Source organism: Orycteropus afer, unplaced genomic scaffold (assembly GCF_000298275.1).
Source record: "Orycteropus afer afer isolate SDZICR_OR568_19922 unplaced genomic scaffold, OryAfe1.0 scaffold00048, whole genome shotgun sequence".
Lineage (NCBI taxonomy): Eukaryota > Metazoa > Chordata > Mammalia > Tubulidentata > Orycteropodidae > Orycteropus > Orycteropus afer.
Window position 1 is genome coordinate 11,496,917 of NW_006921635.1, and position 18,318 is coordinate 11,515,234.

The window sequence follows — 18,318 nt, forward strand, 5'->3', positions numbered from 1 at the left end:
CTTGCCAGTGAGAGGTCACATGGTGTGGTGGTTATGTTTGTGTGTCAACTTGGCTGGGCCTGGTTGAGTGGCTGGGCAGTTAGATGTAGTTATTCCCCATGGTGAGACTGGTAATCAACCCCATGGTGGAATCTACTGTGAGCAGCTGAGTAGCTGCCTTTGGGATGTGGTCTGCTTCCAGTATATAAGGAGAAACTTTGAGAATGGTCTCTAGCCTACGGCATGCTTGGACCCTGCGTGTAGCCGTGTCCTTGCTCAGCAGCCTGCTATGCTCTGCCGACGTTGGGACTTACAATGGACTTAAGTTAATGGCCTGCCATGTGGTTTGGTAATATCAGGACTGTGCCTTTTGACTTGTCAACCTTGGGGCTTCTCAGCCTCAGCAGTCAACAGCTGTCTGAATGAAGAAACGCCTCTAGCTCCAGTGGGCCGGGAGCAGGAGGCAAAGCTGGACCCCAAGGTTGAGGGGTTTTCACCCAGCCCCAGAACCTGGCACTTTGAACTTGGACTTAACACCTCCAAATTGTAAGAATAAACTCCTGTTTGTTAAGGCCATGATGTATTCTTGTCTGAGCGGCACTAGGTAACCAGAACACATGGTTATCATGACCTCATCTGGGACCTGAACACAGGTCCATGTTCCCTATCTCCTCAGGCTGTGCTTTTTCCACTCTCAGAGAAAGCACAGAGGCATGGTGCTTTTTCAAGCCCCTGTTGGCCTGTGAGACATGAGTGTGACCTTCCAGATCAATCTAGCAAGCCCTGTCCAAGCCCTTCCTCCTTCCTGCCTCCCTGTGGCAGGAAGGACGTGTTCTGGGGACAGCTTTGATGCAGCCTGCTCTCCAGACCAAACAAAGGACGCGGACAGCTTGCTGGAAATTTCTAGCCTACATTGGAAGGGAAGATGCCCAGAGGAGCCCACCACTGACCACCCACCTGGGGACCAGCTGGAAGCCGACCAGCCTGGCTGCAGCTCAGGGCTCTGGACTGTGTAGTATCCAACCGTTACTTGGTCTCCAACCAGAAGCTTAGAAATAGACCCCATCCCTTGGCAGTTTGATTCAACAGATGTGTTGAAAAGCCCAGAGCCATCTGCAAAGCTGATCCTGGCAGATGGTGAAACAGCTCAGAGAGGGAAGCGAGTAGGTCTGGGCCACTAAGGAAAGTCTCCTTCAGTCTCTTCTCCTGCCCTTGTAGTGACCCTCCTTGGTCACTCATTCATTCTTGTTTCATCCCTGTTCTAAATTAGACACGTTGCTGGCAGGTCCATCCCTGCACTGAATGCTGGATGCCCATTTACTCAAAACAAACCACACAGAGTTAGGAGAGGCCCAGGTGGGCTGGGACATGAGTGCCACCTTCCAGATCAATCCAGCGAGTCCTGCTCAAGCTCTTCCTCCTTCCCGTCGCCCACCTGCCCCCCAACATCCCCAGACTCAACAGAGCCCCAGCCTTACCTTGTTGATTTTGTTGGTTTTGGGGAGCGTCTGGCTGATGTGCAGGTCCGAGTACCGGGGTGGCTTCCGTAGGGGGTTGTTGATGTCACATGGGACCGACTCTGTCCGGACTAACCTTGCTGGGTCCGTAGGGGCAAAAACAGTGATGTGGGAGATTTAGTATCACTATAGCCTACTGAAAACCAGAGCTCAGACCCTGAATCAAAGGCCCACCCTCGAGACTGGAAGGCGCTAATATGACAGTCATTGTGTGGTGGTGGTGGGGTCAGGGTGTTTTCTGTGGCTTCTAAAATTTTTTTATTGAGAAGTTAAGCTAAAGTTAAGTTCTGATGCATGACTTTTGAAAAACGTTATAAAAAAAAGAAAACTGATGCTATAAAAGACCAAAACCAGACCAAACTCCCTGCTGTCGAGTTGGATCTGACTCATAGTGACTCCTCCTTGGGTTTTCAAGGCAGTATCACTAAGGAAGTAGATTGCCCAACCTTCCTTCCAAGGTGTGGTTGGTGGGTTTGAACTGCCAGCCTTTTGGTCAGCAGTCAGATGCCTTATTTAAAAAACAAATAAATAAATACAATCATTGTTTTCAGGTTGGCATTCAGCTCAGCACAGAACTTTTAAATACAAGATGCTCTGATTTCTCAGGGCCTGTCCTCAGCAGGGAGCCCCTGGGCAGTGCCAACAGTTAACATGTTCAGCTGCTACCTGAAAGGTTGACGATCTGAGTCCACCCAGAGGGACCTCAGAAGAAAGGCTGGTGATCTACTTCTGAAAAACCAGCCATTGGACCCCCAGTGGAGCACGGCTGTACCCTGACCCACAGAGGGGCACCGTGAGTCAGGGTTGACTCAGGCACAACTGGTTCTTGGTGGTGGTCAGTGGGCAAGCACACGCGGACCACTTGAACCTGTCGTCACGTAACTTTTGTGTTTGGACCACCTTTTGTTAGTTTAAGGGTTTCTCTGGCCTGAACAGCCTGTTACAGGTTCAAATCTATCATATGTCAGAAACAAGGCCATCCTGGATCCCTGAAAGGCAGATTCAACTTGTCTAGCTCTCTTGGCACACAGCTGATGCTAAACAAGTGTTTTCTGACCCAAATCTCATAGGAGCTGCTGTTGTTGTTGTTATGTGCCGTTGAGTTGGACCCGACTCATAGAGACCCCTCCTTGGGTTTCCAAGGCAGTATCACTGTGGAAGTAGATTGCCCCATCTTCCTTCCGAGGAGTGGCTGGTGGGTTTGAACCGCCAGCCTTCTGGTTAGCAGTCATGTGCCTTAGGCGCTACGCCACTAGAGCTCCTTCACAGGAGCTGTTGTTGTTGTTGTTATGTGCCGTTGAGTCAAACCCGACTCATAGCGACCCCTCCTTGGGTTTCCGAGGCAGTATCACTACGGAAGTAGGATTGCCCAACCTTCCTTCCGAGGAGTGGCTGGTGGGTTTGAGCTGCCAGCCCTCTGGTTAGCAGGCAAGTGTCTTAGCCACTATGCTACCAGAGCTCCATGAGAATCTCAAACTCAAAATTTGATGTTCTCATTACCTGTCGCTGTTGCTACCTGCCCAGTTCATGGCAGCCCCACACACAGTGCAGCCAGATGCTGCCATCCCTGTGATCAGTGGTGATCAGACCACTGTGACCCACAGGGTTTGCAGGGGCTGATTTTCAGAAATGAATTGCCAGGTCTTCCTTCCTAGTCTGCCTTAGTCTGGATGCTCCACTGAAACCTCATCAGCATCAGAGCAACACTCAAGCCCCCACTGACAGGCGGTGGTGACCATGCATGAGGTGAACTTGCTGAGAATCGAACCTGGGTGCATCTACCATGATGCAAGGTGAGATTCTACCATGAACCTGAACGTTACTTGCTAGCTGTTTGTCATTGCGGGGGCGTTGGGAGGCATTGGTTGAGAAGTTAAAGCTTTAGCTTTGGACTGACCCAGGAACTGAATTTCTCTGCTTAGCCTGCTCTGTCATCACCATGGAAACGAACTTTATTTTCAACTTCCTACCAACGGGGAGATAAAGCGAGAAGCTGGCGGGCTCTGGAAAGTTCAGTTTGCTTTGCATTTATGGGCGCCTGCTGCCTTTGAGCAGAGAGGCATGGCTGTGAGGAGGGGTTTGGAGAGCCCTCCGTCAGATAGCTGCTCCCAGAGCAGGGTGCCTTCCAGCAGGCCCCGGTTCCCGTCTCCCCGTGGGATCACTTGCTCAGAACCCACTATGGAGAGGAATCAGCAGTGAGGGAAATGAGTTCTCCCAATGAGGCAGAGGTTCAGGAGCCACGAGATTTCGGGTTTTAAAACAGCCTCTTTCAGTGTATACAGTTATTCAAGGAACAGAGGGTTCTTACTTAAGGACGTAGAAGGGGAAGGGCCAAGAGAAGAGAACTGAAGACTCTTCCTTTACTTGCAATTCTCTCTCCTTGCAGAGGTAAACCATGCCAAGATCATCAAAAACCAGCTGCCCTTGGCTTTGGGACACACCACAGTGCTTTCAGTAGCAATTCGCCTCCTTCTCTCAAGTTTTACTCAAGTTCATTCTAAAACAAGGCTGGGTTCCACAGCCAATGGAGGGACATTGAGGAAGGAGGACTCAGGACAGTATTATCATGTGGCTGGACCTGAAAGTTGCCCCTGGTGGCTCTCAGGCCACATCTAGCCTACTGAGGGGGTGGGATGGGGACATGGTCAGCAAGAGCTTAAAGTATTTTACTAAGTGGTTGATATTTAAAGATAAGGCTACGTCACATAAAACTCTCTGGTCTTTTCTTTACAATCAGAAACACTGGCTGGTAGCACAGGGCCACACTGTTCTCTCTAGATGGCTCCTGGTTGTCCAGTTTGCCACACCACCTCCCCCTCAGCCTCTTGCATGTAGGACACTGGCTTGTCCCTAGTAGACATGAGTTTTTGCCTCCTGCTCTAGACCAGTGCTTTTGAAACTTTAGAGTGATTAGGACTCACCTGGGGATCTTATTAAAAATGCAGGTTCTGATTTCCTAGGTCAGCCCTTGGGAGGTGCAAATGGTTAAAGGGTCAGCTACTAACCAAAAGGTTGGTGGTTCGAACCCACCCAGAGACGCCTTGGAAAAAAGGCCTGGCAATCTGTTTCTGAACGGTCACAGCCATGACAATCTTATTTTCATGAGCAGTTTCTACTCTGAAACACATGGGGTTGCCATGAGTCGGAGTAGACTTGATGGAGACTGAACTGGACTAGAGTGGGCTGGGGCCAGAGATGACCTATTTCTAACAGGCTCCCAGATGATAGTGATATTGCTACTCTGTGGACCACACTTTGAATAACAAGGGTTTAGACTAGCGTTGCCTAATAGAACTTTCTGCAAATGAGGATGTCCTAAATCTGCATCGTTGAAAATGATAGCCATTAGCCACATATGGCTGGCTATTCAGTCCTTGAAACGTGGCAAGTGTGATCAAGTAATGGAATTTTTATTTTTATAATTGTAATTAGTGGAAGTTTAAATACTCACATGGGGCTAGTGGCTACTAGATTGAACTGTGGAGACCCAGAAGGGCTCCCTGTCGATGATGGCATACTGAAGGATAGTGAAGTCCAGTGGTAACTACCCCACAGGACTAGAATCAGGATAACTGGACCTCAAGGCTTCCCAAGGAGGTGCCTCTTCCCAGAGTCCTCCTCGCTTGCGCCTTTCCTTCTAGCTCAGCAAAACTGGTCTTGTGTTTGTATGGTGGAAAGCTGGTGGTGGCTCTCCTAAGACTTGCGATGTGGCTACCTCTCTGCCTGGACAAGTTCACCCAGACACTGCCAAAGCCACAGGGAGATGGAACACAGCCAGCCCTTCCCTCATGCCCTTCTGCAAGGACAACTGACAGATCTGAAGAGCACACCCTGGAAAAACACTGAAAAAGGTGCTCCTTCTGAGTGAGAAAGAAAGGCAACGGGATTGGTGGAAAGAGAGGAGAGTGGAAATTAGGAGAGGAGATAAGAACGAGCAAACAGGAATTAAGGATGGGAAGAAGAACGAGGGGCTAAATTATGAGGGACCAGTACAGGGGACCAGAAAGAGGAGGAACAGGCATAGGGGTTGTCAGGAAGAAGGGTACCCTGGGGGTAGAAATAAGATGGGCAAGTATCAGGGCATCGGGACGTATCCAGAATGGCCTGGGTTGGACAGCTATCACGGAGGGTCAGCACAAGCCCCATTCCAGTCTTACCCCTGGGGAAGCAAGTGTTATATACTTACCTCCTCGGTGGATGATCAGCAGGTGACAGGGTGGGGCTTCTTTGGTGCATTTGTTGTGGCACTTTAACCTGCAACAGAGAAGGAGAGAGGATGGATAGATGGACGGATGGGTGGATGGATAGGTGGATGGACAGACAGATGGAGGGATGGATGGACAGATGGATGGATAGATGATGGATGGATGGGTGGATGGATGGATGGATGGATGGACAGATGGATGGATAGATGATGGATGGATGGGTGGATGGATGGATGGATGGATGGATGGGTGGATGGACAGAGAGACAGACGGATGGATGGACAGGTGGATGGATAGATGATGGATGGATGGATGGACAGTTGAGTAAGTGGGTGAATGGGCAGATAGATGGATGGGTTATGCGTGAATGAGTGGGTAGATGGATGGATGGGTGAGTGGGTGGGCAGTTGGGTGGTAAGCCCCAGTGGTTCAGAAATCTCTGGGCACTGTGGATACAAAGATGTGTAAGATGAGATGAAGCAGCGACTGCAAAGGTAGATCCTTGGCCTCCATGAAATTAAGTCTGGAGGGAAGCTGCTGCTCTCCACTCCTGACCTCACAGGTTAGCTCTGGGAGGCCCCAAAGTGGGTTGGTTTCTAGTTTCCCCACCAGCCTGTATTTGTCATCACTGTCGTAACACTGCGATTCACCATCTACCATTTACTTAGAGACCTCATTTGGTAACCATCATCCCAAACATTTTACGTACACACCCATTCCTCACTTGTCGACATGGTTAGGTTCCAAAGACGAGGTCATTATGCTAAAATCAGCATTATGCAAAAATGGAGGATGACTACTGAATTACATAACTTACAAATTACATCATTACATAACTGCCAAATTGCATCATTACGTAACTGCCAAATTACATCATTACATAACTACTAAACCACTGAGAATCACGGCCCAGCCAAGTTGACACAAAACCTTAACCGTCACAGCCAGTGTTACTCTTGCCTTGCACCTCAGCATTTGTTGCTGGTGGATGTATATCATTAAAGCAAAAAACAAACAGTAGATTTTTCACCACTGTCATAAATGAGAAATGTCAGATAATGAGAAAAGTCATTAAGTGAGGAGTAGGTATACTATGTCACTGAATCATTACAACAGTCTTATGAAATGGGTATCATTTGGCCTATTTTATAGATAAGGAAACTGAGATTGGTTGACCTGCACTAGTCCTGGTGGAAAACCTGGGATATGAGCCCCAAGGGAGGTCTCTAATTTTTCTCAAAAGCATAAGCTATAAGAGTCTTAAGGCTTAATCTAACAGGGACTTCCAATTAGAATGAGATTAGTAATAGGTATTAGGTTTTAGAGGTATTAAGTTCAAGTCGTTAGAGTAAAAATGTCCTCCTTTGAGGCAAGCCTAAGATGTCACCTTGCTCCTCCCCCTGACTTCATAAGGGTAAGGAAAATTCCAAGTTCTCGAGACCTGGCTTTGTCTTTTTCTGTCAGCGTGTCATGTCAATAGGATGGATGCACATCGTTGCAGATGCTCCTGGTGCTCTATCCACGTCCTGTTGGATTCCCTCACCATTCCTGTGCCACCAGCCTAACTTCCAACAGCCGGCCCCATCCTCAGGCTGCTCAGGGGCTCAGTATTTAGCGGAAAAGTGCAGGCACTGCGCAGAGAAGCAGGAATGTCTATTCGCCCTCCACCATCTTCTTCTCCTCTAAGGAGCCCTGGTAGCTCAGGGGTTAGGCACTTAGCTGCCAGCCAAAAGGTTGGTGGTTCAAAACCCACCTGGTGGCTCTGCGGGAGAAAGACCTGGAGATCTGCTACCATGAAGACTATGGCCTAGAAACCTGTGGGCAATTCTACTCTGTCACGTGGGGTTGCTGTAAGTCAAAATTGACTTCATGACCCTTAACATCTTCTCCTCTAGCGATGTGGTAGTTCTCTTGGATAGAGCAGAGTGAATGCCCACAGACTTGATGCTGATTCCTTTAAGTAAAACACAGATTTAAAGTAAAGGGGATCATTCTCAAAAATGTGGGTGGGCCTCATCATATTAGCTGAAAGGTGTTAAGATTGAAACTGAGGTTTCCCTAAGGGAGAGGTGACAACTTCTGTCAGAGTTTCCAGCCTGCCCTGTGGGTTTCAGACCTGCCGGTTCCCAGAACCAATCTCAGTTTCCCTATCTATAAAATAGGCCAAATGAGCCAACTCCTTGAAATAAATGCAAGTATTCAGTATATTTATATTTAATTTTCTATGACAAATTTATTATTTTAAATTAAATTAATGAATTCTATGTAAAATTTAATATAAAAATACATACCCTACTGATTATGTTTCTCTGGAGTACTCTGATTGCTACCACAAGTAAACAAATACACAGGACAATTTCAGGTGGGGTAAGGTGATGAACAAACTAACGCAGGGAAATGGGATGGAACCTGGTGGGGATGTGAGGAGGTGCCTGGACCAGGGCCAGTGGGAAGGCCTCTCCCAGGAGGTGACACTGGAATTCAGACCTGGGGTCAGGCTTCCAGGCAGTGCAAAGGTTCAGAGGCAGGAGCAAGCTTAGTGGGTTCAAAGATCAGAAGAGAACAAAGCAGGTGAGGATGAGATGGGGGAGGGGGGGCAGAGGCCCCAGAGGCCATGCCAAGAGTCTGCATTTGATCCTGCCACTGGAGCGCTGGAGGACTGCTATGACTGGGTCAGACTGATGTTTGGGAAGCCCAGTTGGGGAAGCTGCTAATTCCAAGAAATTTCTGCATGGGTTCCTGTTTGGAAAAGCTCAATTTCAGCCTGGAAGCTTCCAGAAAGAAATTTTTCCTTTCTGCCACTCCATCTACGAACCTCTCGCGGTGAGCAGCATTCACTAACAAGAGCAGAGGGAAGGGTTTTGCAGGTGTGAAGGAGCCCTGTGGTCACCGTGGGTGGCCTGCAGGGCAGGCATAAGCCGTTTAGTTTAAGCTTTGGACCACGGTCGAACCAGGTCAGCGAATGGAGGCTTTCCAGTAACCTCAGCCTCTTTCGTGCCCTCCCCCTGGACATTTCCCTCTCCAGCGTCCCCAGATGTTTGTCCTTCACGGTAACTGAAAAGCCCTCCTTTACCCCTGGCCAGGTGGCAGGAGGGAGAACATGCCTCCTTCCAGTCAGGGGTTTCAGAGGGCGGTGTTTGGGGTGGGAACGAGGCTGCTGCTCACTCAGAAAACCTCGGAGAGAAGTAGCTTCAAAGCCCAGATCCTTAAACCCCACGATGGAGGTTCACACACCGAAGTCTGGAGCCTGCACACCTGGGATCTGCTAATCGAATCGAGTTGGAGGATTAGCCTCGCCCTGAAATGACACAGGCTGCGACGGGGAGAAGGAGACCGTATGCCATTTAGAAAGAGGCACTTTCCAGTGGGAAAATGCTCAGTCATGCACAAAATACAGTTTTCCTTCTCACTGGCCATGGAAGAAAGGGCTCTCGTTTAAAAAACCCACTGCCGTCAAGTTGATACCATACTGACTCATAGAGCCCCTGTACCAAAAAAAAAAAAAAAAAAAAAACCTCACTGCCGTCAAGTCCACTCCAACTCACAGCGACCCCTCCTTGAGTTTCCTAGGCGGTATCACTACAGAAGTAGATTGCCCAGTCTTCCTTCCGAGGAGTGGCTGGTGGGTTTGAACTGCCAGCCTTCTGGTTAGCAGTCAAGTGCCTTAGGCGCTACACCACCAGAGCCCCTATAGGACAGAGTATAAAACTGCCCACACGATTTCCTAGGCTGTGATCTCTGTGACTGCAGATCACATCTTTCTCCTGCGGAGCAGCTAGTAGGTTTAAATTGCCGACCTTTTGGTACACCACTGAGCACTTAACTACTGCACAACCAGGGCTCCTTGGAAGAAAGCCACCAGCATGAAATTCTCTAGCAGACCACATGCGTCTGGATCAGGTTCCCGAGTCTCATCCTCTGAGCTTCTGATTTAGAAAGAGTCTGCTGGGAATGTGGGCTTTTCAAGAACACTGCAGCTCAAGGACTACTGCCTCAGAGGAAGAGACTCCAGCTCCCAGAGAAGACAGGTCTGGAGCCTGCAGCTTGCAGAATACCTGAAACTAAGCCCATTGTAGTTGAGTGGATTCAAACCAACAGCAACCCTATAGAGCAGAGTAGAACTGCCCCATATGGTTTCCAAGCTGTACATCTATGGAAGCAGACTGTCACATCTTTCTCCCGTGGAGCGGCTGCTGGGTTCGAACCACTAACCTTTCAGTTAGCAGCCAAGTGCTTAACCACCCAGCCACAAGGGCTCCTTTTCTAACACACAGCCCCTCTCAAAAGGAAAAATGGGGGTCAGGGTAGCATAAAGGATGAACCTAGGTTTGAATCCTGGCACCACCACATCCTGGCTGTGACAACTTGAGAAAGTCACTAGCCCCCTCTGAGCCTCAGTTTTTTCATCGGTAAAGTGGACACAATCATAGTGTCCACCTCACAGGATTGCAGTGAGAACTAATGATATGGTGCAGGTAAGGTGCACAGGACAATACTCGGCATGTAGTAGGTACTCAAAAACTAGCCACTACCATCCTTTCTATTGTGGTAGTTATCACCGTTATTAATAGCTGAATCAATAACTGCTGCAAGCTCTGAAGCCCCTCTGCTGGAGCCGTGCCCCAGCTGGGAAGGTTGGCTGGCTAGAATGCTGGGAGTTAATACTTCCAGGAACAACCATGCATGAGACTTGGTTGGTGAACATCCCAGTCTCCTCTCCCATGGTTGGGACAAACAGATGTGTTCAAGGCTGTCTTCCCAGAGTTCCCATGACACTGGGCTCCGGTGGCCCACAGCTGTAACCTGCTCTTCCAACACACCTACCACTGGCTGCTTTCCCATCCCCACCTCACTCCCCTACACGCTGCTGGTGCTGTCGACTCATTTCCAACTCACAGCAGCCCCAGAATGTGCAACAGACTGAATCACTGCCTGGCCCTGCACCACCCTCACAATTGCTGTGCCTCTGTATCGTTCCATCTCATTGAGGGTCTTCCTCTTTTTCGCTGACCCTCTAGTTTACCAAGCATGACATCCTTTCTCCAAGGACTGATCCCTTCTGGCAATATGACCAAAGTACGTGAGACAAAATCTGGCCATTTTCACTTCTAAGGAGCATTCTAGCTGTATTTCTTCCAAGATAGATTTGTTTATAGCAGTCCATGGTATTTGCAATATTCTTGGGCAACACCACAATACAAATGCATCAATTCTTCTTCGCTCTTCCTTATTAATTGTCCAGCTTTCACATGTATATGAGGCTACTGAAAATACCAAGCTTGGGTCAGACGCACCTTAGTCTAGGATCCCCTCCAAATAAGCCACTTCTCTTCCAACCCTTATCTCAGGACCTGTTTATAGGGCAGCCCAACCTAAGACACCATGATTATTAAAAGTGGTTCTGAACTTCTATGTAGCAGGTCCCAAAGCTCTCATACTAAAACCAAGCCCTCAGAACACAGGTAGACAGTTCCTCAATAAGTTAAGCATTGATTACCCTATGACTTAGCAAATCCACATCTAGTTAGATACTCAAAAGACTAGAAGGCAGGAACTCAAACAAACCTTTGGACTCAATCTTCATGGTGGCACTATTCAAAACAGCCAAAAGGTAGAAACCCAAAAGTCCACCAGTGGATCAATAGACAAACAAAATGTGGTCTATCCATACTTGGAAACCCAAGGAGGGGTCGCTATGAGGCATACAATGGAATATCATTCAGCCTTAAAAAGGAATGAAGTACTGGGAGGGGAGGGAACATTCCCCCCCCCCAAAAAAAAAAAAACGCATTGACCCATTTGTGTATTTCACTGTATATAAATTATTTTTCAATAAAATGTCTTTTTAAACAAAGAAACAAAAAAGGAATGAAGTAGTGATGCATGCTACAATGTGGATGAACTTTGAAAACATGATGCTGAGTAAAAGAAGTCAGACACAAAAGGTCACATATCGTATGATTCCATTTACACGAAACATCCAGGCTAGGGTAAGTCCATAGAGACGGAAAGCAGACTGGCAGTTGCCAGGGGCTGGGAGAATGGAGAGTTACTGCTTAATGGGGCTGGAGTGATAGCTGGAACGAGACAGAGGAGGGGTTTCACAAGAACATGCATGTATTAAATGTTGTTGAATTATTCACTTATAAATGGTGAATTTTCTGTCAACCCCTTGGAGGGGGATCTATGTAGGAGATCCTGGACAGAGTGGGAGAACAGTGTGGAACACAGCTCAAAATTATAAAAAGAAGGACCAGGTTTGCTCGTCTAATGGAGTCTGGTGAAACTCCTGAGACTATGGACCCTAGCTGCCCTTCAGGTCTGGAATTGAACCTACTCCCATGGCTTCCAGCCAAACAAAAGACAGGCACATGAGCTGAACATTTACATTAGGTAGATACACTCTCTGGAGAGATCAATCATGGGAGAACAGACATGTGTATGTACAGACAGACAGCTCAGGGGGCAGGAGTGCATGGGAGGAAAGGACGTAGGTAAGAGGTAACTATGGGGAGGAAGTGGGAGGGAAGCTGTTGTACTGTGGGAAATAGCAGTCAATATCATGAGACAAAGTGTATGTGAACTCCTGTGTGGAAAATGAATTTGCTCTGTAAACTTTCACCCAAATCATAATAAAAATTTTTTTAAAAATGGTGCATTTTATGTTATGTGAATTTTGCCTCCAATTAAAACAAAACAAAAATAAAAAAGCAAGCCCTCTGCCCCTTGATTCCTTACACATCCCTTTGTCTATTTTAGAAGTCTACCCTGACCAGCTGTGTGTCCAAGGAAAACTCAGTCCATCTTGCTGAGCTCTGATTTCCTCATATGTAAAATTCAGTGAGGATCAAACAATAAAATGTCCCTGTAGTTAGTGCTGGCACAGAACGGGCCAATGTTCCAACAGGGATGGCTAAAACATACTTGATGTACACCCCATGAAGACATGCTGCCCTCTTGCAGGCTGGTAACTTGGAAAGGTTTAATTAAGCTTTCATGCAAAATGGCTGGGGGGTGGGGGAACAAATCCTGCTAAGGCTTTAATAGGATAAACTTCAGTTATCGAGAAAAGTTGCTTACATGGAATGTCTCATTCCCCAAAGGAGCTGCTGGCTAATTGCAGCGTTTCTCTATCTGTAAATTAAATGTGTGAACTTATTCTTAAAGGTAGAATCTGGGTCTTACTCATTTTTGGAATCCCCCCTTCTTCTCCCCTTTTAGTCCCTGGCCTGGTGCCTGGTGTATGACCCACGTTAAATAAATACTGTAGAGATGGAGGGGGAGGGGGGAAAGAAAAAGGCAGGAAGGATGAGCAGAGGGGACGCCTGTCAAATGCTGATAAGGGAAGAGCATCAAAAGTCTCCATCAAACATTTTGAAAAATTATTTCCCTATCTCAAAATAATACCCTTCTTTGTACAGGAGTCCCTGGGTGGTGCCAGTAGTTAAGTGCTTGACCACTGACCACAAGGTCGGCACCTCAGAAGAAAGGTCATCGGAAACTCCACGGAAGGCAGTTCCACTCTCACGCACATGGGGGCGCCACGAGTCAGAATCAACTGGACGGCAACAGGTTGGGCTTCTCTGGTTTCAGTCTGTGAGATGCACACGCTGCTCCTGCATTCCCATCTTCCTCCCCTCCTCCCCTTTGAGGCTTCTGTTCCCACAATTCCAGGGGTTGGGGCTGGGCAGGAGCATAGATTCCACAAGCAGCAAACTGAACCTTCTGAGGCTCTTGCTATATCACTGTGGGGGGCAAATGGCCCCTTTTATGAGCAGCTCTGCTGGTTTCTTAATAGATTTGTCATGGTGTCATGGTGCCCAGCAGACCTGGAGAGACACATACCCAGAGGCTGGCGTGGGGCTCGGCTCACATGCTTCCTGGAGGAGGGGATGGGCCAGGCTCCTGATGGGGAAGACTAGGTTCACAGAGTGGTTCCAGCAAATTCACGGAAAGTTTACTGCAAGCAGCCCTGAGTTCTCTCCTTTTCTCCTGCCCCACAGCAGCTCACTCTGTAATTCACCTGGACAGGGCCCAGCCTTTCCTTACAATGTGGAAAGGGAACGTTTTAAAAACCTGGCCCCCAGGATGGAAGGAAGGGGAAAAGGGTTGTTTTGGTCATCTAGTGCTGCTTTAACAGAAAATACCACAAGTAGATGGCCTGAACAACAGGGAGTTTATTCTGTTACAGTTTTGGAGGTTGGTAGTCCAAGTTCAAAGTGCCAGGCTCTAAGGGCTGGGTGAGGGCCCATTGACTGTGGCCTTCAGCTCTGCCTCTTGCTCCCGGCCCACTGAAGCTGGAGGCCTCTCTTAAATGAGGCAGCTGCTGGCTTCTGAGGCTGACAAACCCAAGGTCAACAAATAAAATGGCATAGTCCCAAGATTACTGAACATCATGACAGGCCACTAGTTCAAGTCCAGAGGCAGTCCTGAGATCGGCAGGAAACATGTTAGGCTGCTGAATGAAGACTCAGCTATGCACAGGGTCCAAGAGTGCTAAAAAGCTCCAGAGACCTTTCTCAAAGCTTCTTTTTCTACATTGGAAGCAGACCACATCCCTAAGACAGCTACTCAACTGCTCCAGTAAGTTCCATCATGGAGTTGATTACCAATCTCATCATGGGGAATAACACCCAGCTGCCATGCCACTCAAAACCAGGCCCAGCCAAGCTGACACACAGCTACCGCAGGGGTAGTATCTGCTTAGGGGGCACTGAGTTTCTGTTAATGGTGGTGAATAATTTAAAAATGAATAGTGCTGGTGACTGTACAACATGAGGAATATAACCAATGTCACCAAATTGTGTACATAAAAAACACTGAATTGGCCAATGTTTTGTTATTATATATTTAAAGCAATAAAACAAAACAGAAAAACTTACGCCTGCCCCCAGAGACGCTCTGCCTCTAATATGCCACCAAGGAACCATTAAACAGGCACCCGCTCTGAGCCTGGCACTCTTGCATAACTCCTTTCATCTAAACAACCATCCTGGGAGAGGTGAATATTATCACAGCCATTTCAAAGTCAAAAAGACTGAGGCACAGTACAGATAGTGAACGGCAGAGTCAGGATAACTGACGAACTGGTTCAATCATACACACACGCAGGACAAAGCAGGTGCTGTGCTAGGCACTTGGAGGGCAGTGATAAAATAGGGCAAGAATTCTTTCTTTAAGGATCTTATGATCTAGCAAGGAGTTCACTGTCTGGAGATGCAAGGCCATGTCTTATGGACTCCAGCATGAACATCTTTCTACTCATGACACTACCTCAAAATCTTTGAGAAATAATGCCATCTGGATTTGAACCAGGTGCTCAGCCCCTTGGGGTGCCAAGAATCCCCCTCCTTCCAAAGGCTCTTTTTCAGAGTGTTCAGCCACCAGGTATTTACCGAGCACTCCCCATGCACCAGCACTGTGCTAGCCCGAGAGGTATAAAGGACAAACCACCCAGCCAGGGCCCTCCTCTCCAAGAGACTGTTGTCTGGCTGGGAGACAAATGTAACATGCTGATATACAGTGTGGCAGGGAATTGCAGGGTGTGGTACTTCCGATCCCGGAGGATGGATGGGTGGGTGAGAAGTTCCAGTGGTTCACAAAGCCCTGGGTTCTGTGGATACAAAGACGTGTGAGACGAGATGGAGCAGTGACTGCAAAGACACAGCAGTGAGTGAGCGCACGGCTGCTGCAGGGCTGATGGGTCAAGGTGACCAGAGCGCTGGGGTGAGGAGGGGAGTAATGAGACGTGAGGAAGGCGTGGTAAGCAAAGTATTGCACAGGGCGTCATCGGCAGACTGGCTTCGTCCTGAGAGCAAGGGGTAACCAATGGAGGATTTGAAACAGGGAGGGAAAGCCAAATTGGAAAGACCTCTCTGGCAGCAGGTGACTGCAATCAAAGGGCAGCGGCCTTCCCCTCTCAGTCCCTGGCTGCTCCCAGCACTGCCCCCGGGTGAAGGGCTCCCCGCTGCTGCTTGCAAATTCACGCCACCAAATCCTGCCCCCTTGGCAGTCAGGCCAGCCCACTGAATGCCCCAACTGAGCTTTCTGCGTCATTTTGACTCCCCTGTGGTCGGTGCATTGAGCTGAGGCTTCCCCGAATGCCTCCATACGATCCCCGTGAAGGGTCTCACCACCTCCCTCCCCTCACTGCTGCCAACTCCATCAGCTTTAGCGCTCTGCACTCTTAGAAAGAGAACCCCAACAAAAACACAAAGGAGCCAGGGATGGTGCTAAGTACTGACACAGAAAGCAGACCTCAGTTCCAGCAACATCGTGAGGAATAAGGAGAAAGCCCTAGGGCCGTTCTCTCCATAAGAGGCCACAGTGAGGGAAGCTGGCCGTTGATCCCTCAGCCCCAACTTCTTGGAGAGAAAAGATAGTGACTGTAGGTCTTCGTGGCTCCCTGGACCTGGAGGTGTGATCGAGAACACAAAGGTCCATTTGTCATCCTTCAATCCGAGAAAGGATGGCAGAGAAGTGTGGTGGGCCCTCCAGAAGAGCTGGGGGCAGCACTGACTGTGAGTCTACCATGGGCATTACCCAGGGAAAGGGGTTAAGGGTCTGGTATCTGGAGTCAAGGGATCTGCGGGTTTGAGTCACAGATCAACCCACTGTGAGGTTCTGGGTAACTCTTCTCTTCCGAAGACCTCTGCTTCCTCACCTGTAAAACCCTGTCTTCCATGGTTGTTCTGAGGATGAAACAATGAGGTCATGCATGAGAAGTGTTTAGCAAAATGTCTGGCACTTCATGAGCCCTCAACACATGATATCACCATCATCACATCCAATCCCCACCTCCACCTCCACTGGAATTCTCATCATCCCTCACATACAACTATAACCGGACCCCAAGTTTTGCTTATAAGAAGCTAAAATGCATGTGAGGGACCATTAATTCCCATTATAATTACTGCAAAAACTGAAGTGTTTCTATTCATGGAAAAGTAAACTCGAGCTTCAAGCTGGTGATCTCTGAGATGCATGCTCATAATTACATCCTGCCAACATCCTGCCTGTCGTACAAGTTCCTGAAGCTTCCAGGAACTTCACAGCAGCTGCAACGTCAACGCTCATCATCTCTCCAGATTCTCAAGGGCTGGGCCAGTGAGGGCGACTGGTGGCTCACACCAACCCTGGCCCGCCGCTCCACGCTATCTCATCACCTGTCACTGGGGCCATTGTTTGCACAGGCTGGACCCTTCCAGAGAAAACACTGTATCTTGATGCCAGGACACAGAGTAGGAGAACACACAGGACACGAGAGGAACTGAGGAGGACATCAACCTGGTAACAGAGCAAAACTGGAAAAGGGGTGCCTAGCTCATTTATGTGAAAATCAGTCAGGTGCCCTCACATGGAAAGAACCAAGGGTAGGCCAACTCAAGGAAATCAGCAAAGCCAGGCTACTTCAGTGGAGGGAGAGGGCTTGATAAAGGGCACCTTTATCTTCAGAATCCACTGGAAATTGCATGCTGGTTAACTCGGGTTTCCAAACACCATTCTTTCCCTTGCTTGGAAAGTGATTAGGGTCTCACTCCTACAGAAGTGGGCAGTATCCCCAACTGGAACCCACAGAACGTTCTTTTGGTTAGCAGCTGAGTGTGTTCACTGTTTGGACTACCCAGGGCTCAAAATACAGGTAAGCCTGATGCAAGCTGTGCTCATGCTATTCCCTCTGCCAAGAACACCCGCATCCCCGTGTCACCTGACTAACTCCCACTCTTCCTTCTAGACTGAGTGGCCCACAGCACCTGCCCTGGTTCATCACCCCCTCTGTCTACATGGAGTTCCTCACTTACGCTTTAGTGCCCATATGGGAGGCTTATTAAATATGTTAGTTTCTAGACCTATGGGAGAAAGATGAGGCAGTCTTCTTCTGTAAGGATTTATAGATTTGGAAACTCTTGGGTCAGGTCTACTCTGCCCTATAGGGGCCCTATGAGTCAGAATTAACTTGATGGCAGTGGGGGTTTGATTTTTATGCCCAGAGTATGGGCCAGGATGCCTAAGAAGGGATGCAGGAAGCTGCAATTTTAAGCTTCTACCATGCTCTGGAGGTAGAAGGTATGGAGACCCCCCCCCCAATTTTATCATGGTGAAATAGATAGATACATAGTTATACATGCATGTATACATATAAAGTTTGCCATCTTAACAATTTTTAAGGATACAATTTGAAAGAGCTCTGGTGCATAGTGGATATGGCACTTGACTGCTACCTGAAAGGTCAGCAGTTCAAACCCACCAGCTATTCTGTAGAAGGAAGACGGGGTGATCTACTTCCGTAAAGATTTACAGTCTCAGAAGCCCCATAGGGGTTGCTATGAGTTGGAAACAACTCGATGGCAGTGAGTTTGGTTTTTTTAATTCAGTGACATTCATTACATTAATTACCATTTTGTACCACCATCACTGCTAGCCATTTACAAAAGTTTTCCAAGACCCCAAACAGACACTCAGCACCCCTTCAGCCATAACTCCCGTTCCCTCCTCTCTCCCTCCCTCTCTAGCCCTTTAACTACTAATAAACTTTTCTCTACGCATTTGCCTCTCCTGGACATTTCATAATGTGGAATCATATAATATTTGTTCTTTTGCGTCTGACCTATTTCACT

At 48.2% G+C, this 18,318-nt stretch overlaps 1 protein-coding gene across 1 annotated transcript in view; it reads right to left on the reverse strand.

Moving 5' to 3' along the window:
- The window catches only part of KSR2 (kinase suppressor of ras 2), a 516,639-nt gene that overhangs the window by 105,763 nt on the left and 392,558 nt on the right, over positions 1-18,318 (reverse strand). Inside the window, exons 8-9 of the mRNA XM_007938202.1 lie at positions 5,685-5,750; positions 1,458-1,584 (exon numbers count right to left, since the gene is read on the reverse strand). Coding sequence (XP_007936393.1) covers positions 1,458-1,584; positions 5,685-5,750 — 193 coding nt within the window. The remainder of the gene's footprint in view (positions 1-1,457; positions 1,585-5,684; positions 5,751-18,318) is intronic.